Source organism: Syngnathoides biaculeatus, chromosome 12 (genome assembly GCF_019802595.1).
Source record: "Syngnathoides biaculeatus isolate LvHL_M chromosome 12, ASM1980259v1, whole genome shotgun sequence".
Lineage (NCBI taxonomy): Eukaryota > Metazoa > Chordata > Actinopteri > Syngnathiformes > Syngnathidae > Syngnathoides > Syngnathoides biaculeatus.
Genome location: NC_084651.1, coordinates 25,447,269 through 25,472,591, shown reverse-complemented (window position 1 = coordinate 25,472,591; position 25,323 = coordinate 25,447,269). Strand labels below are relative to the sequence as shown.

General features: G+C 40.4%; 1 protein-coding gene across 2 annotated transcripts in view; it reads left to right on the top strand.

Moving 5' to 3' along the window:
- Positions 1 to 23,951, top strand: part of ttc27 (tetratricopeptide repeat domain 27) — a 78,959-nt gene extending 55,008 nt beyond the window's left edge. For both annotated transcript variants that reach the window (XM_061837044.1, XM_061837043.1), the window contains exons 11-20: positions 201 to 296; positions 5,970 to 6,092; positions 6,921 to 7,148; positions 7,295 to 7,393; positions 10,703 to 10,755; positions 14,023 to 14,188; positions 18,927 to 19,124; positions 19,210 to 19,321; positions 21,780 to 21,880; positions 22,156 to 23,951. In XM_061837044.1, the coding sequence (XP_061693028.1) occupies positions 201 to 296; positions 5,970 to 6,092; positions 6,921 to 7,148; positions 7,295 to 7,393; positions 10,703 to 10,755; positions 14,023 to 14,188; positions 18,927 to 19,124; positions 19,210 to 19,321; positions 21,780 to 21,880; positions 22,156 to 22,281 (1,302 nt within the window). In that variant the 3' untranslated portion in view covers positions 22,282 to 23,951. The remainder of the gene's footprint in view (positions 1 to 200; positions 297 to 5,969; positions 6,093 to 6,920; positions 7,149 to 7,294; positions 7,394 to 10,702; positions 10,756 to 14,022; positions 14,189 to 18,926; positions 19,125 to 19,209; positions 19,322 to 21,779; positions 21,881 to 22,155) is intronic.
- Positions 23,952 to 25,323: the final 1,372 nt, after the last annotated feature.

The window sequence follows — 25,323 nt, the reverse complement described above, 5'->3', positions numbered from 1 at the left end:
ATTGCCTTTTTGTCTTTTTGGAACAATATCTGGCATACAACATTACTGTTTAGACATACCAAAGCACATATTTGAAATGTGTATTTTGAGGCCTTGCTATCAAATCAAAGGCATTGCAATTGTTGAAAAATGTTGTTGTAATCCTGTCTTTCAGAGGGAATACATTTTCTCTTCTGCATGTTATATTTCTCCTCTTTCAGGCAATAGTTGACCATTTTGAAGACAAGAACTGTCCCTTGACTGAGCGACTGAAGGTTTTTTACTGCTGCCATGCTCCAACAAGATGGGTTGTCCAGGTAAAAAAAGTCTGATTGTTTTTTGTTTTTCTATGACACATTTGGTTGTGTATCCAAAGCAAAGAGGATATTGTAGTCTGAAAAAGTACACTGTGTCTCTACATGGATTTTGACAGTAACTCCATATGTGTGGATTTGTAGCATAATCAACCTTGCAGTTCTGTGAAAATCTAACGCTAATAGCAATGGTCAACAACCAAACATTTTAACAGCACCAAAACTGACCATCTCATATTCTAGGAGCAACAAGATTTAGTGTCTTGCTGTCCATAAACACAAAATGGTTGCAGATACATTGTCGTGTGCACTTGGCAGAGGTAGAGCTCATGCTCATTAACATGTTGTGTTCTATTGTTTCCCTCATGTGTATAGTGCTAAACCACAAGTGAAATTTAAGAAAACACTCTAGTATAGAGACCGTATATTACTGTCTTACAAAATAAAAGTGTGGCCACAAAATGTCAAATGTATATGTATAGACCGGATCAGTCCATTGTGCTTTTTTTTTTTTTTTTTTTTTTTTTTTTTTTTTTTTTAAATCCTCTATACCAGGGTTGTCAGTCATTTCACATTGTGGGCCACATACAGCCTCGGTAGATATCAAGTGGGCTGGACCATTAAAATTATAACATACTCTTCTATAAATAACCAAAATATTATGTCTTACCTTTGTTTTTTTGTAAAGAAGCACAAGAACATAAGGAAAATTTTTAAATTGAATCAACATTCCTTTTGTGAAACATTTCATGAAACACCTCAGATTTCCTTAGACAAATGTCCAATTTACTTTTATCATTCACATATACGCATTGCAACTAATCCCACTGATTGTACAAAGGCTCAAAAGTTTAACAAGTAATTGGTATTGAAAAATATAGTAATGCACTTTAAGATGAAATTTATAAAGAAAGGAATTTTTAAGCCATTTACACATGTGCATATAAAATCTAAATTTAATCCGTGCCTACACTTTACAAACTAAGGAGAGTGCTATTAAATGTGGAAAGAAGAAAGTATTCACATGTCCTGTAAACCGATGAGAATTTTCCGCTGATCCTGAGTTTTTTCAGCTGAAAATGTCATTATTGTGAAACGTGTAGATTCGTGGAGGGTATGGCTTGACATGGGGCGAGGCTGTGATCAAGACCGGCCGCCAGCATTTATTAGCAACGCTCATCGTGAAATTAGTCACAGCTGTGATAGCGGAAAATGGCATTGCTATCTGTTTACGGCATTCCTATCTGTTTGCATTAAATTTGGTGTTTCATTCTGATTTCCAGCAGCATTTTGGCGGTATTTCAGCGGTAGTTTCACTCTGATGCTAACATTTCTTAGAGAATTATTGTATTTACTACGGCATAGATATTATTGAGCAGTCTGCATGTTCCATGACGGCGAAAGTCTTGGAGTGAAAAGATGAAGATCGTACCAGGGAAATTGATAAAGACCACGGGGTAAAAAACTATTTCAGATGGCCATGGCTTGAAAAGTGTAACTGTGCAGATCGGAATGAAAACGGTATCCAACCGAACACATACAAAAAGTGGTCGTTCCCGGCAAAGTGCTGTGCACTTATCCAGGGGCATATTCATACTAGGAAACAGAAAGGTAAGTTGGACGTAAATTTCTCAAATATTATATAATTGACAACTGTTTATACGATTAGGCCTATGTTTAGTGCTGGCCCTATAGATCACGCATTTTATCGCTTACTTTTATATTTCATGATATCTCTCTCTTAAACACACGAGCCAGCCTGAGTGGGCGTCCATCCCTTGAGAGGATTATCATGGCGGGAGTTACAAAAAGCCATATAAGTCAAAATCATGCTGTGTGGTGGAAAAAAAACGAAGGGGTCTTTTTTTTATTATTAAAAACATACTAAAAATTATGCTTTTCGTGTCACTATACCTTTTAAATGCATGTATGTTGTCAGAAAATTGCGTGACAGTTTTCATGCGGCCTTGGAACATTTTGTTCAGATTGTTCAAGTGCTCAGTTATTTCCACCAAAAATGCAAGGTGCTGCGATGCAGCAAATGCAAGCCATTCCTGAGACTTTAATTCCAACACCGGTTTTCCTTTTTTCTTCATGAACTGACCAATTTCCTCTCGTAGTTAAAAGAAACGCCTCAGCACAGTGCCTCTGCTTAACCATCTAACTTCCGTGTGGTATGGCAGGCTGTGGGTAATGTTGCTGTCACTGAGAAGTTTGTCAAACTGATGGTTCAGTCCTCTGGATTGGATGAAATTTACAGTGCCCATCTCCATGACGTGGTCCATTTTCAAGGACTTGCAACACAATGCCGCCTGGTGCAAAATACAGTGAAATCTCCAGCAACAATCTCCTCCATTAAGGGCTTGTACTTTCTCTCTATACTTTGTTGTAACACCAGCTTTCTTTTGTACCATGGATGGTGCACCGTCTGTAGCCAGGCTGATAGCACGGGACCAGCTCACTCCAACTCTGTCCAGTGCAGCAACAAAAAAAAAAGCTTAAAATCTCTTCGGCTATTGTGGTGTCCATCATTGGCAACTCAAGAAACCCTTCAGTAACATTCAATGTCTTATGAACTCCACGAATATATAAGACCCGTTGAGTCACGTCTGTTCTGTCAGTGCTCTCATCAATTGCAATGGAAAATGCAATCAATGACTTGACTCTGTTTCACTTACTTGTCGGCTCTGGATGAAAGTTGACTGCTGTTTTCTCAGACCCGCCTGCAATTCGTTGATCTCATCTCTCCTCAGAACTCCTTGCAAGCCGTCATATTTTTTGTTGTGAAGCGTCTCGGTGCGTTGAATATGATATTCCTTAACTGCCAAAAGTTGTTGCACACACACAGAGCACAAAGGTTTTTCGTGTATTTCTATAAATTAATAGGACGTGGTCCATTTTTCATTGAAAATTCTACACTCCGTATCTACTTTTCTTTGTTTGGATCATGACATTTTGGCTAATGGGGGTTTAGGGAAGGGTAGAGACCAGGGTAAAAACAAAGTCAGAACAAGCAGCAGATGGTGCATTGCTGCTGTCTGCTGTGTTGGGTTTCTCTCATTTACAGACTGAGACTGTTGTTGTCTTCTTTGATCAAAACAATGTTGTCTTCTACTCTCACCAAGACAATGTGGATAATCCATGAATTGCATCCGATTAAAAATATTTATTCCGTGTCTTTTATGCATTTTTTTCTATTTTAAATTGTCCTGTGGGCCGGTTCCGGCCCGCGGGCCGCATGTTTGGCACCCCTCCTCTATTCATACAGAGTCGGGGAAGATGGTCTGACACATTTGTAGGTTATATACAAGGTAAATAAAGTAAAGAAGCAGGTGTTTTTATTTTCAAAAAGTACATATAATGCCATTTTTCAGTATGTTTTAAAAATTAAATCAGTCAAATGTGATCCATTGTTGTCCACACAGTCTCTTAACGTAGAAATGTCGACTCATTTTGACCCTGTACATGCACGCAGTATGTTGTAGTGTTGAAAAATATAGAATAACATACATCGTGAAAAGCAGCACACATTTTTCCTTTTCCCTCTTTAGAAAAACAAAGGTCAGTAAAGTGCAACTGTTTACGAGCCATCTTTCTGAAGTCTTCCTGTATTAAAATGCACTGTATTTGGCAGTAGTCCAGCCAGACACGAAGTTCATAATTTTTCTTGCCCAATTACACTCTAGTCCTGGGGTGCTCAATGTGTCGCTCAGTTTTGCTCAATCGCATGATGGCATGCCAAATCCATCTTGTCACTTCATTCAGGTCTGGCCAATACTTCGATCGCTCACACATAAAGGCACGTTCTAGCAAGATGGGACCCTATTTACGGTCTCTCTTATGCTTTCTCCACGGCAGTCGCGCCAATGCACCCCCACCCATACCCACACGCTCTCACTCCTAGCGAGAACCTCAACATATTCATTTCTGCCACATCCAGCTCTGCTTCCTGCTGTCTCTTCAGTGTTACTGTCTCTAATCCTTACATCATTGCCGACCTCACCACTGTCTTATCAAGTTCGCCCTTCATCCGAGCAGACACTATTCTGTCACATAACACACTAGACACCTTCCGGCAACTATTCCAACCTGCTTGGATCTATTTCTTCACTTCCTTACTACACTCACTATTGCTCTGGATTGTTGACCGCAAGTATTTGAAGTTGTCCACCCTCATTATCTCCTCTCCCTGTAGCTTCACCTTTCCCCTTCCACCTATCTCATTAACATACATGTATTGTTTTACTTCAGCTAATCTTCATCCCTCTCCTCTCCAGTGCACACACCTTTTCAGATATGCCCACAAATATTCAATGGGGTTCAGATCAGGGTTTGCTGAGCCACTCCAAGACATTGATTTTCTTTTCTTTTTTTTTTTTTTTTTATCCCCAAGCCACACTTTTTTCAGTATGGTTAGGGTCATTGTCCATTTGGAAGATCAATTGGCCACCAAATCCTTCATGTCTGATTTTTTGAGATGTTGCCTTAATCTCTCCGTATAAGGTTCTTTCTTCATAATGCTGTCTTTTTTTATTAAGAGCTCCTTTCCTGCTGCGGCAAAACACCCCCACAACATGATGCTGCGACCTCCATGTGTCACACTTGGTTTGGTGTTTGTTCTCAGGTCTACAAGTTTCCCACTTTTTCCTCCAGATTCAATGGTGGTCATTATGGCCAAACAGCTCCACTTTGGTTTCATCAGACCACAGGATATGTCTCCAGAATTTAAGATCATTGTCTTGGTGTGTGTGAATATATATATGACACTGGGGCTGTTCCGCGTTTGTTGTTTAATGGGTTATATACTGTAATTCGCCATAGCTTTGGTGCTCATCGTTTAAGCATCTTCAACCACGTCTCTCTGCTTGTCACTTAATATTGCAGTTGATTGACTGCATATCAATAAACTAATACTGCGCAGAACCCTGGGATGTAACTATTTTGGAGACTTACATTGCAATGATGAAACTCTTGCTATACAGTGAAGAAAATAAGTATTTGAGCACCCTGCTTTATTGCACATTCTCCCATTTACAAATCATGGAGAGATTTGCAATTTTCTTCATAGGTGCATGTCCATTGTGAGAGAGATAATCTAAAAAGAAAAATCCAGAAATCACAATGTATGATTTTTTTTTATTTTTTTTATTATTTTTTTTTTTTAATCGATTTATTTATGAGATACAGCTGCAAATAAGTTTTTGAACACCTGAGAAAACCAATGTTAGTATTTGGTACAGTTGCCTTTGTTTCCAATTACAGAGGTCAACTGTTTCCTGTAGTTGTAGTTGTGGTTGTATTGCTTTTTTTTTGTATTACTAATTTACATACTACTGTACTTGTTTGACAAATCTTGGGAGTATAATTCACTATCAATTAGTATCACTGCTGGATGCCCTTAAAAGCAGAGAGCAGCGATTGAATTTCTTGCCTTGGAATGTGAACCAGGACTAAACATTTTGAAAATATTTCAATATGTGGCCAAGTTTTATTTGGGACTTCCTCTGCAAAACCTGTCTGAACACACAATGCAGTATTGGTAGGTTCAATGAAAATCAGCCCATTACTTTTTGACTGCCCCTCTTATAAATTTAAAACATTACAGTACATTCTCATACATTTGAAATGAACTTGACAGGCGATCAATGTAAATATGCTGTCCGGGTTTCTCCACAGAAACAGTTGGCGACATTTTTGACAGACCTCGCCTGCATCAGTTCAGCTCTCCTCATTTATGAAAAACTGCAGCTATGGGAAGACGTTATCATATGCTATGAGAGACTTGGCCAACATGGCAAGGTATGCAAACACACATTTTGATTAATATGAACAACTATAAATCAACAATCTGTCCAACATAAAAAGCATGTCCTCTTTTAAATTCTTCAGCTGCTTGTTTAAGCAGTTTACTTGAGACTGAGTTACTTTTGCCTGTGTTGGATACTGTCATTTAAGGTTATCCCATATGACCAACAAAATTAATTATTAGGTCTTAAAAATGTGATATTCCTCTCTTACTGGACCAAAATGCAAATCAAAAGACAAATGTGTAAATTATTGCTTGTGTTCAGTCTGAATAGACTTAACACACAAGGTTATGGCACTAATAAAGCTGACAGCAAGCAGGAGAGGAATGTTCAAATGTAACTCATTGGAAATGACATTCAAACTTGAGCTTTTAGAAAGACGTACCATTTATAAAACCACAGAAAATTGTCAAAAGTCAATTGTTCTGGATATTCATTGGACTTTTTCAATTTCTTTGAAATGTATCCATACTTATAGGGCAAGTTTGCAGTGGTAAAACTGCTTGCAAAATTTGAACGTAGCCTCAATTTACTAATTCCTCCCCTTTCGAAAAATGGTGCGGTTTTCCTTGAAGTGTAAACGCCTGCTACTAGCTTGGTATGCTTCATTCTTCATCTGAACGCCATCATTTGCAAGTGCACTAACACTACTTTAGTTATCTCAGTCTGCTTGCTTGAAACCCACTCGGGTTTGGTGAATGGCCTGACAAATGATTCACACTTTCAGAACAATTGCACCAGAGTTGGTTTTAACCAAAACAAAACTGAAAAGTGTGAACACAGTCTTGTATCGTCAGTATCGTCTTTTCTATACCTTCAGGCTGAAGAGATTGTTCGTAGGGAGTTGGAGAAGAAGGAGACTCCAAATCTCTATTGCCTACTAGGAGACATCTTAAGAGACCATCAATACTATAACCAGGCGTGGGAGCTATCAGGCCATCGCAGTGCCAGAGCCATGCGTTCCAAAGCTCTGCTACATCTGCGTAACAAGGAGTTCCAGCAGTGTGTTGACTGCTTCGAACAGTCACTTAAAATCAATTCTCTGCAGGTACAAGTTATTCCTATATATTGCTCGTATGTTTTGGTTCACTTGGAATGTCACCATAAAGTTGTGAATGTTACTTACCCAGTGAATGTAACCATAAATTTAAGCACTAAATAAAAATTTGACTCAATGCATGTGTGTGTGCCCAGCTTGGTGTGTGGTTTTCCCTTGGTTGTGCCTACTTGGCCTTGGAGGGCTACGAGGGCGCGGTCAAGGCTTTCCAAAGATGTGTGGGACTGGAGCCAGATGTGAGTACCAAGATAAACATACTGATGAAATGTTACATCCGTAGTCTCCCAAAAAAATATAAGATAAACCAATAAATATCTGGCTTTGCAGCACATTTCTTTCAATCCCTTGTATCGCTCGCTTGCTCACATACACACACTGGCTCTCATGTCTAGACTTTAGAAAAATATTGTGAATGAATAACACACGTATTTTTGAGTGCTACATTGTACCAATATAAGCATTCCTAAGAGTTGTAAATTATAACTTCAAAACCAAACCAAAACATTGATGCTTTTTCCTGTTAAATGTCAAATACCTTTTGTTGCAGCTATTCACTTCTCATTTACATATATGTACTATATAATAAAGAATTACTGGTAAGCTAGTAGTAAAATAATCGTTAGTCAACAACAATACAAATTTACAAATCATCATTTAGCATCATTTTTCTTCCTGACTCAAAAGCTTACTATGGCACATTGACAAGACAGAAAGGGAATTCTGAGGTTTATTTTTTCATACATTATATGTATGTTTGAAGATACAGTGGGAGGAAAATGTATGTGAACCCTTTGAAATTCCTTAAATTTCTCCATAAATTGGTCATCAAATGGAGGGTGATCATGTAACTCACAAGAACAGTTTGCTTAAACTAGTACCACACAAATAATAGTTTTCATATTTTTATTGAAATTGTATGCATTCAGAGGACAGGGAGGAAAATGTCAGTGTATCATTGGATTTAATACCCGGTTGACTAGGGCTGATTGATTTGTGAAATTATAATTGTGATTTGATTGATTGATTGATTGATTGATTGATTGGTTACCAATATTGCAATTGCAATTTAATTTTTGGACTAAGTTTATTGTAAGCATTTGATTTTCTCAGATTCATATTTTGGTAAGAAACATGAATTTAACATTCAAAATCTTGTTGGTAAATATTTTCTGGACATATCACGATGGTTATGTACTGTAACTAGTAAGTTAAGCTGTCAGATAATTGTAACAGCAAAATGACAGCTTTTGTCAAAATTTAACTATAGTACAATCGTGAGTTCCTGTGGTTTTGGAGACCCCCCTGACTGGGTTTGCCTTGAGGCCCCAGAGACTTACCACCCCAAAGTGGCCAGCCAGCCGACTAAATCAAACTGTGACAGCTTGGCGGTGAATCACTCTGCTTATGCGTGGATGGGAATAGTTAGCGAGCTGCAGAATGGATGCAGGATCATTCAAACTTCAAACTTACCTCACTGTTATATGCTTTAATTGGCCCAGCTACTGCAGGCTAACATAGACAGGCTCCCTCAGCCTACAGACTTGTCTTTACTGAGTGATTCCAACAAGGTCGTGGCTGCTTGGCTCCCGCATGGGAAACCCTGTAAACCTGTCTTGACTCACCGCTCGAAGGATAAACTCAACTGAACTACCTTCCACAACAGCGGCGAGACGGAACTCAAAGATAATCATACAATTGCGAACTCTATGGCCGACGTTTTCTCTGCCACGCTTGCTCAGAAGTTTTTTTTTTTTTAATTGCACCCTTAATTTCATAATAGCAACCCATTACATCTTCTCCTTGAGCCGTCACCTTATTGTGGTGGGTTTGTGTGTCCCAATGGTCCTTGGAGCTAAATTGTCTGGTGCTTCATGCCCCTCACACGGTCACCCATGCCACACAGATCCTAGGTGAGGGACCAGATAGCATGGCTGTAAGACCCTTATCACAAATAAAATACAGTGGTACCTCTATTTATGAAATAAATCCATTCCAGAAGTTGTTTCGTAATATGACTCTTTTGCAAGTAGAAGCGTCTTTCACATGTTAATAGCCTAATCTGTTTCAAGCGCCCCGAAGGCATATTCTTCTAGAGAAGCCAGTCTGTTGCAACACCCATGTTCTTTTGCGGTTATACCTTTGGACAGATGGCCTCCAGTTCTTCCAAAATAGGTTTGAAAAACTTGAATTCATATTTGTTTCTACTGATGATACCAAGATGCCTAATAGCGGGGGAAAGGTTCGCAGAATTCACTGTCACTATTCACCCATCCATCCATCCATCCATTCATTGGGTCACGGGGGCAGTAGGGATGCCTGACTTCCCTTTCCCCAGCCACTTCATCCAGATCTTCCGGGGGGATTCTGAGGCGTTCCCAGGCCAACCAAGAGACAGTCTCTCCAGCGTCTCCTGGGTCATCCCTGGGGTTTCTTTCCTGTGGGACATGCTCTGAACACCTCACTAGGGAAGCATTCAAATCAGATGCCCCAACCACCTCATCTGGCTCCTCTCAATGTGAAGGAGCAGCAGCTCGACTCCGAGTCCACATGTAGACTGGTTGAGCGAAATCCCATGCACCCACGAGGATCCTGCCGAGGGTATCGAGCTGGTTAACTGTTCCATGGACAGAACGAAAACTACATTGCTGAGATTCGACTTCCAAAAGACCCTCCTCTCCAGCACCCCTCAATAGACCTGAGGCTGAGGAGTTTAACTCTCACCGGAAACGAGTCTATTTGCCAGCAATGCGGATCAAACTCTGATAGGGGTCGTATAGGGATTGAACAGCTTATATCAGGGGGTTTGGTACCCCATAACCCTTAAGAAACCTCCACAAGACTCCCTGAGGGAAACAGTCAAACGCCTTCTCCAAGTCCACAAAACACATGTAAACTGCTTGGTCAAACTCCCATGCACCCTCGAGGACCTTGCCGAGGGTGTAGAGCTGGTCCACTGTTCCATGGCCAGGACGAAAACCACATTGCTCCTCCTAAATACGAGATTCGACTTCCCGACAGACCCTGCTCTCCAGGACCCCTGAATAGACCTCACCAGGGAGGCTGAAGAGTGTGATCCCCCTATAGTTGGAACACACCCTCCGGTCCCTTCTTAAAAAGGGGGACCACCACCCCAGTCTGGCAATCCAGAGACACTGTCCCCAATGTCCACACGATCATGATTTTAGGTCATATAACCCAGCCCTATTATCTAGTACAAGTGGTCATGTTGTCTTGGCTGGTGGATCTATATTTTGCTGTTCAAGTGCCACGGCAGTCGGGCCAATGTAAAATTTTCAAAATTGTTAATAGTTATAAATTTGGGAGTGTATATTGCTAATATCTGGTTGTGTGTGTCGTTATCTCTTAACTCTTAGAACCTGAATGATTGTTTAAACTTAAGTTTGAATGAATGAATACAATATACTTCTCAAAACAAACAGCGTGCCGTATACACACACACGTCACTTTCAAACTATCTGTGGGATATTGTAGAAACTAGCATATTGCCTTCACAGATCTGCTCACTTTTCCTTTGTTTTTTGTAGAATGCAGAAGCATGGAACAATCTCTCTACAGCATACATTCGCCTGCGAAATAAGTAAGTGATATCCACTACAGTTGTAATTGAATTGCTTGCTTATTTGTTTGTAAGAATAGATCAATTTGACACTTGTATGTAGAGTTGGGCCTCGTTGAATTTTGAGCAATTCCTGTCCCAAGTCCGCTTCCTCATTTGAATCCTGGTTCAAAACTATTCTCGATTCCTATTTTCTAATGTTTGCATGGATTAAATAAAGGGTGTCCAAATTAAGAACATCCTTTTTCTTTGTTGCCCAAAGCATAAACTGGAATGAACATGTGACTTGGGGTTCTTTTTAATCAGTATCAATATCAAACATAAGAACTGAAAGGCAATTTGTGTGCAAGTAACCCAGTTGACATACATGTAATAATTTTCTGCAAAAAGTTAATTATAGCACTGTTAAAATATTTATTTCTGACTGTTTTATCACATTGTATAGTTTGTGTGCAGGTTTTAACTCAACTTCCTCTTTTAAGCATGTATAGTAGGCTTTTATTTTATTATACACAATGGAACTCAGCATTTTGACACAAAAAAAGTAATAAATGAAAACAAACACTATAGAATGTTGATTGCTTTACCTACCCAAACAAGATTAGTGTTTGTGATATTGTGAGACGGTGAATTTTGTCCCAATTCATTGTGATGTAAAGTTGTTTGACCTTCATGAAATTTTCGTTCAATGTTAAGTTTTTTTGTCTGTCTTGGGTTCTTGTTGGTTTAAAGACAAAAATAAATGCTAAAGGAACAGTGGAAAAGTGCAACCCACTATTTGACTTGTTAGTTGCCTCAGTGTTGGCATATATGTTTTGCATTTTTTCAAAGCTGCAAATATATCAGTGATTCACTCTTTTAAAATCCACAAATATATATTGCGGAAAACAACTATTTGAACACCCTGTGATTTTTTTTTTATTTTTTTTTTTTATTTTTTTTTTTAAGTTCTCCCACATTGAAATCTTGGAGGGGTCTGAAATATTCATCTTAGGTGCATTTCCACTGTGAGAGACTATCTTGAAAAAAAAATCCAGAAATCACAATATATGACTTTTTTATCATTTGTATTGCTTGTAATTTGTGTTACTTCTGCAAATATGTATTTGAGGAACTGCCAGTCAGCAAATATTCTGGCCCTCAAAGACTTTTAGTCCGCCTCTAAAAAGTCAACCTACATTCCACTTAATATTCTAAATTAGAAGCACCTGTTTGACATCCTTAGCTGCATAAAGACACCTGTCCACCCCACAAAATCAGTAAGACTCCAACTACTAACATGGCTATGACCAAAGAGCTGTCCAAGGACACAAGAAAAAATTGTAGACCTCCACAAGATTGGAAAGAGCTATGGGGAAACTGTTGGAGCAATTATTAAGAAGGTAAACATGACTGTCCACCTCCCTCAGACTGGGGCTCCAAGGAAGAGCCCTCTTGGTGTATCAATGATCCTAAAAAAGGTGAGAAATCAACACAAAACTTCACAGTAGGAACTGGTCAATAACCAAAAGAGAGCTGGCACCACAGTTTCCAAGGTTACCGTGCATAATACACTAAGACGTCATGGTTTAAAATCATGCATTGCACGGAAGGTTCCACTGCTTAAATCACCACACGTCCATGACCATTTGGATGATCCAGAGGAGTCTTGGGAGAAAGGTATGTGGTCAGAGGCGACCAAAATAGAACTTTTTCATTCCACTCTCTGTGTTTGGAGGAGGAAGAATGAGGAATACTATCCCAAAAACACAGTCCCTACTGTGAAGCATGAAGGTGGAAGCATCATGCTTTGGGGGTGTTTTTATACACATGGGACAGGACGACTGCACTGTATTAAGAAAAGGATGACTGGGAGTATGTATTGCGAGATTTTGGGGAGCAATTTCCTTCCCCCAAATAGAGGTTTGAAATTTGGTTATGCCAACATGACAATGAGCTGAAAAACACGGCCCGAATAAGACTTCAAGACTCCAATTATTACTATTAACATAGTCCAAACAGACTTTGGTTTGCCCTCGTCATTTGGCACAAATGGGTCTTCTTCCATATTCTTCTTCGTTGGTTTTTGCCACACTTTCTTCTTTGTGGTTGGTGGCTATTAAGCATAGAAACTGGATTTAAATAATTCCGGGAGAACTGGGAAGTAACTTCTGGTTCCAATTGGTTCTCGATCCTCGATGCCCAACACTTCTGAGATGAGACCTTTCTATGTCACTACAAAAAAATATATATTTACTTTGGTACTGTATTTTCTGGATGACAAGCCCCTACCTTTTTTTCCAGCACTGTGAGACAGCATATTTAATGATATGGCTAATTATGCGTTTGTGTGTGTGTGTATGTATATATGTGTATATATATATATATATATATATATATATATATATATATATATATATATATATATATATACACACACACACACACACACACACACACACACACACACATATATATATATATATATATATATATATACACACGTGATTTTTGGGGTGATGTCTAAAAGTACAACAAAAACTTGTTTGTAAAACATGCCGTTCCCTATAATGCTCTAAGGTGTGGGCACGTGCAGATGCCTCCTTGAGTTTTAGAACGCAAAATGTATATTTTGGATTTAATTCATTTAGAATCTTTCACAAAGCTGGCCGCATGTGAAGGTCATCCTTTTCTGAGGTCTGCGAGTTGATCTTAAAGGCGTGAAGGAGTTTGAAAGAAATAGTCATCACCAACCGATTAAAAGGCTGGACTGCTAAGTAAGGAACACACACATTCACCATTAAATCAAGGTGAAAATTGAGAGCGACTGAAAGACTGATATTGTGTATAATGGAGACTTTATGAGGCTCTTCAACAACGATACTGAAGATGTCGACTACAGTTACTTGAGTGAACAGGTAGAAGGGGAATAAAAACAATGCTATTTGTGTTTGAGCCGTGTTAGTCAGTGTTTGGAAAAATAAACATTTACAAAGTCTTTCTGTGTGAATATCTAATTTCACCATATACGGACGGTCTATACCCGCGACGTGTGGTCCAGTGATATACGAGCGGGGGGGGAATGCTAAACGAAGTAGGCGTGGCTTATTTACCGATACGCACTGTCACCTCGAAAGTATGGTCAACCTTGAAAACCATACGAAAACTGAAGTATTTTTTGATTGCAACAACATAATAAATGGAAGTACTTTGTATTGAGAGTAACTTCTCAATTAAATGTGGAAATGAAATATAACTTTTTACTTGCAAAATTGAAAATGGTTTGTTCTTTGACATTTTTTCACCAAGAAAAAAAGCCTTCCGCACCCTCCAGGAAGCCCTCAAGTGCAACTACGAACATTGGCAGATATGGGAGAATTTTGTTGTTGTTTGTGTTGACATCGGTGCCTTCGCTGAAGCCATCAAGGCCTACCATCGTCTGATGGATCTCAGGGACAAATACAAGGACATCCAGGTAAATAAAAAAACACAACCCTTAACATGAAGAGTCATTTAACATTGTCTAGTGTAATTTTTTCAACACATCCAATGGCATGGTTAGAAATGCCATGGGCTGGCACAATCGGTCATGCACATGCGTGTGGCCAATGAAGATGTGTAATACAGTTAGTCTTCCAATTGTTCCTCAACAGAGTCATAATAATTGGCTCCCCTGGATAATATCAATAGATGCGATGATTAGAGATTCCATCACACACACTACAGTAGTAAAGAACAGTAGTTGAGGTTCCACCTCTTGGCAGTGAATGACAATCACCATCTTTCACAATATAATAAAACAGAATGCAAAATTTACTGTGTGTGTATGTCTATGTATATTCATTCATTCATCTTCTAACACTCATCCGAGGTTGGGTCTCAGGGGCAGTAGCTTTAACAGGGATGCCCAGACTTCCCTTTCCCCGGGCACTTTATCCATCTCTTCCGTGGATATCTCAGTGTTCCCAGTCGAGCCGAGAAATGTAGTTTCCCCAGCATTTCCTGGATCTCCTTCCTGTTAGAATTGCCCCGAACACCTCACCAGGGAGGCAGCCGGGAGGCATCCAAATCAGATGCCTACCAATGCGGAGGAGCAGGGGTTTGTCTCTGGGCTCCTCCCACCTAGAAACTCTGTCCATAAAAGTTATCAACAGAATCAGTGACCAAGGGTAGCCTTTTAGAGTCCATTCCTCACAAGAAACTAGTGAGACTTACTGTCAGCAATGCAGACCACACTCTGACACTGGTATAGGAACCAAACAGCCGATATCAGGGTGTTTGGTACCCCATACTCCTGAAGCACCCTACACAGGACTCACTTAGCAACACGGCTGAACACCTTCTCCAAGTCCACAAAACACATGGAGACTGATTTGCCAAACTTCCTTGGATCCTCGAGGACCCTGCTGAGGGTGTAGAGCTGGTCCAATGTTCCACAGCCCGGACAAAAATATCATCATGACCATCTAGGAACTCCGGGCGAATCTCATCCAATTCTGGGGCCTTGCTACCTAGGAGCTTATTCCCCACCTCGGTGACCTCAACCGTAGAGATTGAAGAGCCCGCCTCAAAATAACCCAGACTTTGCTTCCTCATGGGAAGGCATGTCTGTGGAATTGCGGAGGTCTTTAACATATTCCCCCCCACAGACTCACAACGTCCTGAGTTGAGGTCAGCAGCACCCATTCTCACTTGACGGTGCACTGCTTTCCCCTCCTGAGATGCGGATGGTGGACCATAATTTACTTAAAGCTGTCTGGAAGTCTTTCTCCATGGCCTCACCAAACTCCTCCCATGCCCAAATGTTTGGTTCAGTGACCACCAAAGCTCCATTCCGCTTGCCCAGCCGGTACTCGTAAGCTGGCTCAGGAGTCCTACAGGCTTGACGGCTTCCTTCACCGTTGATGTCCACCAAGAGGTTTGGGGATTGCCGCCACAACAGGCATCGACAGCCTTACAGCCAGAGCTCTGGTCTGCCGCGTTGGCTACAGAGATGTGGAACATCGTCCACTCGGAATTAATGTCCCTCGCCTCCCCCAGAACATGAGCAAATTTCTTTCATAAGTGAGAGTTGAAACTCCTTCTGACCGGGGATTCTGCCATCCGTTCCCAGTAGACCATCACCATACGTTTGGGCCTGCCAGGACAGATTGGTATCTTCCCCCACAATCTTCCCTCACCTGTGATCTGTTGACTGCTCCACCCCGCTCTTCGCCCAAGTGTCCAAGACATGGTGTCACAAATCCGATGACACAAAGTCAATCATCGAACTACGACCAAGGGTGTCTTGGTGCCAAGTGGCCTTGTGGATAACCTTTTGCTTGAACATGGTCTTTATCAACAATTCATAATGAGCACAGAAGTCCAATCACAAAACACAGCTCAGGTTCTCATCTGGGTGTGTGTGTATTTGGGGAGGGGGGGTAGTTCCCAATCACGCTCATCCAGATCTCACTGAAGTCCTCCAGCAGAACAATTTAGTGCCCTGCGGGAGCACTCTCCAGCACTCCTTCTCAGGACTCCAAAAAAGATGGGTACTCTGAACTACTGTCAGGCCCCATCCCCCCACCAGAAGGCGGAAGGTTACCCTGTCCTCCACTGAGGTGAACCCCCACGGGGAACAATAAGTATACCCACACCTGCTTGGCGCCTCTCACCGTGGGCAGCTCCAGATAGGGACAGAGTCAAACACCTTTCATAAGGACTGGTTACCGTACCCAAGCCGTGTGTGGAGACGACCCCGATTATATCTAGTCAGAACTTCTCGACCTCACACTCCAGCTCGGGCTCCTTCCCTGCCATCGAGGTGACATTCTATGTCCCCAAAGCCAAAATCTGTAGCTGGGTATCAGATCACTGCCCAGGTCACACTGCACCTAAACCCTATGGCCCCTCTCACAGGTGGTGAGTCAATGGGAAGGGGGACCCACATTATCATTTTGTGCTCCACCCGTCCGAGTCCCATGGCTGCAGGCCCGGCCACCAGACGTTCACCTTCAAACCCCACCTCCAGGTCTGACTCTAGAGGGGGGTCCTGTTAGCCCATGTCCAGGCAAGGGAAAATTCAATCCTTTAGTTTTACACTTCATTGGGGTTTATTTGTCTGGTCCCTCCCTGGACCTTTTTACCATGGATGACCCTACCAGAGGCATGGAACTCTAGACAATATAGCTTGTAGGATCACTGGGAAACAAACTCCTCTGGCATAATAAGGTAACGACTCATGGAGGGGAATGTCGTGAGAAAGTATTCGCCCCCATTCTGATTTCTTTTTGTATTTTTTGCGTATCGCACACAAAGATTTCAAATCATCAAACTAATTTTAATGTCACTCAGGGGCAACCCAAAGAAAAACAAAAAGTAGTTTTCAAATGACAATTCAGTTTATTAACGCACAAAAAAAAATTCAAGCCTTTCTGACCCTCTATGGAAAAATTGCCCCCTGACCCTAAACCAACACAGCACAATTCATTGTTCCATCAATCACAGCAACTTGTCCCGGTCCTGAGGTACCTCTCACCGTGGACAACTCCAGAGATTCAAGGGGACTGTTACCATTGTTACCTCTAAGTTGCACACGTGCGCAATGGTGCATTGATGATGTGGTCTCTGCGCACAGACATTCTGCGTTGCGCACAAAAAATAAAATAAAAACACAGCCCAAATTGAAAACACAATACTCCATAACATACAACTATTCAGTTTGTGCCATTTTGTAATGAGATTCAATGAGTGAGCAGTGACTGGCTGCATCCAATTCACATAGATACATACATACTTACACAGTCCGTCAAACAATGTTTACAATGACAGCGTCCTTATGCGCCGCCCACCACCGGTGTTGAGTTAGCAAAGCGCCCTCGCCATAGTAAAGCGAAGACGAGCAAGACACGCTGCTTATGTTTGCCCCCGGTGCTGGAGTGTATGCAAATAGAAGAAAGAGCTTTGAAACCGGTCAAGATTCTCTGTTTCAAGCAAGAAAGGTCTGATCTGAAAAATTTGTTGGAAAGCGAGTTTACAGAAGGAAACGTGTGGATAGAATGGAAGCTGGACTTCCTCAAGCACCACATTCAGCTTAAGCCATTTGAAACCAGTTAAAATTGTACGGCGATGTAAATTGGGAATCGGGATCAGTATTTAATTGGGGGAGAGCTCCACATGGAAGAGGAACTAGCCGACACTGGTAAACAAATCAAACCCAAAACAAGTTAAAATTCTCATCGACAATGTTCTGCTCGCCATCAACAGGAATGCTTCTCTGCTGTCAGTTTGAAAAATCCACAATCACTTGGTAATGCACCAGAAAGCTGACATAGCAGAAGCTATCAGTCAATGTAATAGATTGATTAATCAATCAGTTAGTAATGTTCAAGGTCCACCTTGGCACATCTTCAAAATGGCTGAAAGCACAGAATACAGTGCACAGAAACCAAGGGAGCAAAATAACGTTCACCGTCAAACTGTTTGGGAGCATCATTCAGTTGTCAGCATGCACTACAATAGAATATTGTGCCAGCAATAATTCTGTTTTACACAAAGAAAAACAGACGGGGATATAGTTGTGGATAAAAAATAAATAAATGAAATTAATTTGGAAGCGGGCTTATAGTTTATAGTTGGCTAGGTTTGGTTAGCAATGTAGTTTTTTTGTGTAGTTAAAACAAGTCTGTCATTTGCAAACACTTAAAGTTGTTCTTAATAAAAGGTGTTCCAATGAGAATGTAAATACTGTAATCCATAGGTGTCAAACTGGCCCGCGGTGTAATTATATTTGGCCCACGAGGCAATTTCAAATTGATATTAGAGCTGGCCCGCTGGTATTACAAGTATTGCACACTTATTTGGTTACATATTAAAAGGTTAGTTTGTTCAACCTTTGCCCGCGGCTTTGTTCAATTTAAAATTTTGCCCCACTGTGAATTTGAGTTTGACACCCTTGCTGTGATCTGATTCTTTTAATAAAACATGTAACTTCAATGGATGACGCGTCTGATGGTACCGACCATTGACTGTCACCGGTTTTTACTATTTGTATACCTTCATGAAGGCGCGTCAGTTATTTTTTGCAATTGCACATGTAAAAATACAGTGCATTGGTATTTTGACCCCGGCAATTTCAGATGTCTTTTCACATTGGCATAATATCAAGTTATGTAAATTGTGCGTATCAAATCAAATCAAATGTATGTACCAGCTGTTTTTGTCTTTTGCAGATTGTTAAGATTCTAGTGAGGGCTGTTGTTGAGAAGTTGACAGACAGCCAAGGTGAGGAGACTGCATCATTGCAGCCCAAACTAAGGGAACTTATGGGCCGGATCAGTTCTCACCACAGCAACGACCCTGAAATATGGCGGCAGTATGCTTTGCTGTATGAGGATGGCCACAGTTCCAACGCAGAGGAGAATGAGAAGGTCGGTGTGCGTTTCTTTTCATTTCTACACAAAAAAAGTCTCCCCTTCATTCTTTTCAAAGAATAACGACCATTTTGGGTTTTAGGCACTGCAGTTCTTGTCCAAGGCCTATCGCTGTGAGCTTCAATCTGGTGGCTGGGAAAACAAGCCAGGCCTTTTTAAGGAAGTGATCAAAAGAGCCATCAAGATGGGGGAAAGTGAGTACGCCATTCTAACTGAACTTGCAGTACTTTCAAGAACTGAGTCTGCCTTTTTCTGCCATGTGACAATGTATTTTTACGCCGGGCGCCAATTGTAACTTCAGTGGCAGAATTTGTGAGAACACTTGCCATACATAAACTGATTTCATGGCATAGTTGGGATAATTGACTTCACTGATATATATTTTTGGAACATGTATACATCCTTGCAAAAAAAAAAAGAAAAAGCTACTGGATCAGCTTTAACTTTTTGGAAGGATGTGAAGGCATTGTTACGTAACACAGGATCCTGATATATATTCACTTATCTGTTCCTTTGTATAATCAATTGAAATTATAATGTGGTCAAATACCGGTATACATTAGGTCAGGCGTCACCAACATGGTGCCCATAGGAGACCTGCTCTAAGAAAAAAAAAAAAAAAAAAAAAACTCACCATTGATGCTACACGTAATTTCCTCAGAATGTCGTAGAAGTAGTCGTCTAAAAATTTAAACCCAGAGATTTATAGTGTTGCGTGTTTATATTTGTTTCCTACCTTGTTAAATCCATCCATTTTCTGAGTTGCTTATCCTCACGAGGGTCGCGGGATTACTGGGGCCAATCCCAGTTGACACCCTGAACTGATTGCCAGCAAATCGCAGGGCACTTGGAGACAGACAACAGTCCCACTCACAATCACACTCTGGGGGGAATCCAGAATCCCCCCCCTTATCAATTCATTGATAATTGAGAGAAATCATTAACACAATGTGCTTTCTTGTAGCGGAATACTATTATTAATTATAGATAGAATTTAAGGTGATGTGAGCATTTTTGGATTATGGTTAATGCAAACTAAAAGTAACAGCATCCATGCTGGCCAGTACAAACATCTCGGGCCACCACTCGGTTACCTGTTGTAGCTATCGTGCTACAAATTAATCACTATTCTTCTTTCAAGGTCAAAAGAATTGTGAAGCGCTCGCTCAGTGCTATCTCAAATCGTCAAAAATAAAAATAATTCCCATGAAAATTAATTAGATTTTGAATTATCTGTTGCCATTATAAAACCTTTATTAACTTTACGAGCAATGGCACTTAACATTTTTTCCATACAAAGTCCTTTTTTCTCAGAGTTCTGTCAAGTTAAGAATGGGACCTAATCAAGACATTAAAACTAACTCTACTCAACTAAAATGGTACTAGTGCTAAACATTCCTCAACAGCAGCAAAACGTTTGCTCACTTATTCACATGGTGATGATCCTTACATCATGTTGTTAACCTGTGCTCTATTTTCTTTAACAAGTGTCACGAAAAGCCAACAACAAAACACTTTTTTTTTCTTACACTTGTTGAAATGAAGTCCACTGATGACTTTGTGTAATCAGTGTTATTTTTCACTGTTTGTTTTAGTCGTTTGTTTTTGGGATGAATATGCTCATTACGTTAAGTTAAAATTTTTGTAATTTCAATGTGATAGTTGAGTCCCGTTTCAGTTAATGAAAATTCTAAACCGATTTTAGTCTACCTAGTGTGTATATATTTTTTTGGGGGGGAGGGGGTGTAGGGGGAGGGAGTAATTTATATTTAATAATGCCTTCTAACATAACCACCAGTACCATCAGGTTTCCAATAGTAAAGTTACTATTGTGCGTGCGTGTGAGAAATGTGTGTTCTGGTATGTGTATGGGTAGTGACTAACTCAAGAAGTTTCATCATTTTAATGTGCTTATCAGAGTTATGCACCAGAAATAAAGAACATCAAAACAGAACAAATGGGATCATCCACTATGCAAATTTATCACTGGCTAATGCTAACATTAGTACACATTGACATGCATTGTGATCCCTTAAACATTGCCAATGAAGGATTGTTAGAAATAAAACTGATGTAATCGACGTACCTCTCATGGGGTCTCTTTTCAAAAACTGTAGCACACTTGTCCATTTGTAAAAACACCCTGCCACGTGATATATATATATAGATGTCAGTCTATCCATTACTACCGCAAACAGGAAGGGGCTCAGCATGGAACCCTGATTCAGTCCAACCTTCACCTTAAAATCTAAAAAGACACACCAACGGCACATCTAATCGCCGTTCTGCTACTCTCATACATATCCTGGACTATTCTAACATATTTCGCCGCCACACCAGACTTGCGCATGCAGTACCACAGTTCCTCTCTTGGTACTCTGTCATAGGCTTTCTCTCTCTCTGTACTTTTCCACGAGCATCCTCAAGTCAAAAAAATGCATCTGTGGTACTCTTTCTAGGCATGAAACTATACTGTTGCTCACATATACTTACTTCTGACCCGAGTCTCTCCTCCACTACACTTTCCCATAACTTCATGTGGCTCATCTTTATTCCTCTGTAGTTTCCACAGTTTTGAACATCGCCTTTGTTCTTAAAAATGGGGACTCGCACTGTTTTCCTCCATTGTCTTTTTTTTTTTTCTCTCCACAGTAACCATCAGTTGCAGCAAGAAGAAAACCAATCCTGCAGAAGCTCTTCAAATACTGTCCTCAACGCGTCTCAGCTTGAGGGGCTTGGCCACCAAAGCAAAGGTACCCTTCCCCAATGAAAGTTCTTACTTTTAAAACAGTTCCAGGGTATTTTCAAAAAGGATCTCTTGATGAGGCTATTTGCATGTAAAATGCACTTACTCCTACTTACAAAAAAATCTGATTATGAAACGATTTCTGGAACGTATTAATTTCGTAAATAGAGGTACCACTGTATGTTGATCTGCCAGAGCTTCAATCTACTGTATAGTCCTGTGTTAATCATGGTATTTGCTCGCCTTCATGCAATGTTTGAACGTTCTCTTCTTGTCTACCAGAAAATGCACACCGACATGGTCTCTGGTCAGATCCATTCTGACCTGCAAGATGATGTTGCTGTTCTCGACCAGCTCGTTACAGAACTGCAGGAGCTGTGTGGAGAACTACGTGGCCAATCATCGTGAACATCAATCCAAAGAAGTCTCATTAGCCTCATTCTCATTCTGTAGATTATAAAAATTATGTGAAAACTACAAGTACAAAATAAATTATGAATTTAAAAGTCTTGTAATCAGTCAAAGGAATAGCTGATGTTCTTAAAAGATTGAAATGTTTTCTGCCTCACAGTCAGTAGTCAGGTTTCAATCTCTTGTGTAGAGCTGGCATGTCTCCTCTCTGCTTGTGTGGGTTTTCTCCACATACTGAAGCTTCCTTTCACATTCCAAAATCATGCATGTTAAGGTGAATTGAAGACTGATTTGTCCGTACATCTGAATGTTAGCATAAATCAGAATCAGAGTCTTGCTTGTCTATGACTGTCAATCCCGTAATTGACTCGTGAACAGTCCAGGGTATACCCCGCCTCTCTCCCAAAGTCAGCTAGGATAGGCCATAGTTACCCACGGGTGGTTTCGAAAATGGATGGATGGACATATTTCAGTAAAAGATTGAATACAGGTACAGTTGAAATCAGAATTTTACATGTACTACATAAAAAGACAGGCTTTTCCCCCCTCGCCCTCAGACTTGGAATCACTTTAAACATTTTTGTTTAAGATTCATCCATTCATTTTCTGAGCTGCTTACCCTCACGAGGGTTGCGGGAGTGCTGGAGCCTATCCCAGCTGTCAGCGGGCAGGAGGCAGGGTACACCCTGAACTGGTTGCCAGCCAATCGCAGGGCACATGGAGACAAATCAATTAGGATAACCTAAATATTTCTATTTGCTGAGTATAGTATTAATAATTAACCTAATTGACATAAAATATGAAGTCTGATTTCATGTTGGACTTAAACACGGGTTTTATTTTTACACATAAAAGGATGTTTGGTGACTGACATGAAGCACAAAAAAATCAGTTTGACAATTCAGCGGCTAGAAATCGTCAACACACTCTATTAAAATGGCAATTTTGTGATGTAAAAACAAAAAAAAAGTGGCCAATATAAAGATTTCTTTTCACTCACTTTGTCAAATATTAACCGGGACACGCCGAAAGGAAAAGAAAAAGATTTTTATATATTTTGTTTTAATTAGATTGTACATGTTATAGGTCACATTAAGGGTAGCAAAAGTTTTGAAATTATTTTCCTTGGTCTCATTTTTGATATCAAAAAAGTCATCAGGCCAGAGGTGTGGACTTTTTGTATTTTCTGCATATACTGTTGAAATGCTCTTTTGGCTCAGTGAGGTCACAAAAGACAATTGCTCTTTCATCGATATATCGTTAGTTGTGGAAATTTAGATGAAGGAATTGAACAGAAAGTGCACAATGAACCTCTTCACACTTTTTGATTTTAACGTGAAAACATTGGTGCCCAATTTTTTTTTTCAGGTCCCCCAGATATATTTGGATATACAGTACGTATCCTATTTTTGTGATGATTACAATTGTGTATATATTAATAGACGTGTGTTCCCTCATTTATTCTGCATGTTAAAGTCTTCCATTTATTTCTGGGACAATCTGCTGTTAAAAACCACTATAGACTTTCAAAGTATTCTGTACATCGGTACATTGTGTTTTTGATAGTTCTGCTCTTTGTGATTTTCTGTGATCCATTTTTGTGACCAGGAGCTCCTTATTTTTGCCTCTGTCCAAAGTGACTTAATAAATACATTTTACTCTGTAAATATGTTGTCTATTAGTTTTTTGCGTTAAAAAAAAAAGCTGTTTAAGTGAACATTGTTTTTTCTTTGTTTGTTTTGCGTTGCGTGAGATGGTGATAGATCTGACTATTCTGAAAGAAGGGGGCTTGTTTCATCATAGTACTACAGAGGAAAAAGGAGTCGACTCAACTAATTGATTTTTAAGGTAGTGCATCAGTGCTGTACTGGTTTCCAACAAAGATGGAGCAGACAGTGTACAGTGTTTTGTTAGCCAAGACCGAAGAGGAGAACATGCAGTCCACACAGGTGCAGCCTGTATTTGTGCCCCGGACCTCAGAAATGTGAGGTAACACTTGAACCAGTTGCTCAACCGTGCCGCCTGGATGGATTGTACTAGATGAAAAAATATGATGACTGGCATGTGGGAATTTTTATTTGGCCCGCTGAGCATTTATGATTAAGACCTATGAACTGGCCATGCAAATGTGACCAAGCAGAAGAATTTGAGCAATTATTTACTTTCATCTAGTTTTTAAACATTTTTTATAATTCTATCTTCAGTTTTATTCCATGAACACCATAACCACAAGCAATTTGGTCTTCCTGGTGATTGAACATAGCTGCAGCAAATCAATTTGTAGAGTATTTATTGCAGGTGTCATTTTCATCACTTGCCACATTGTGGTTATTGTTTCCCTCGGAGAGCTGTTGTGACGGTGAACCCTATATAAATGTATGATGTACTATAACATACACACTACAAATTGAGGCACACTTTTGAAATCAGTAAAAAAAAAAAAAGCTGACAACTATCCATTCATTTCTTTTGCCGCTTATCCTCACAAGGGTCGCGGGGAGTGCTGGAGCCTATGCCAGCTGTCAAAAGACAGGAGGCAGGGTACACCCTGAACTGGTTGCTGGCCAATCGCAGGGCACAAAGAGACAAACAGTCACACTCACAATCACACCTCGGGGCAATTTAGAGTGTCCAATTATTTTTGCATGGTTTTGGGATGTGGGTGGAAACCGGTGTTCCCGGAGAATGCAAACTCCACACAGGCGGGTCCGGGATTGAACCCGAGACCTCAGAACTGCAAGGCCATTGCTTTCCAGCTGTTTCACCGTGCCACCAGATGACAACTAGTGAGGACTGGCAAAAAAAAAAGATTTTGAAAAGTGACCACAATTAGCAGTTTTAGCATTTTAGCAAGAACTATGAAGTCAATGCAAAAAGTTTGCTTTCACAGGTCACATAAAATCATGTGCCAGGCCAGATTTGGCCCTTGGCCCATTATTCCTAGGGGTCCTGGTTACAGATCTGCATTTATTGGTTTATTACACCCAGGTATATAATCCCAAAAGACTCCCCGCTGCCAAAAGCGGGGATACTTTCCAT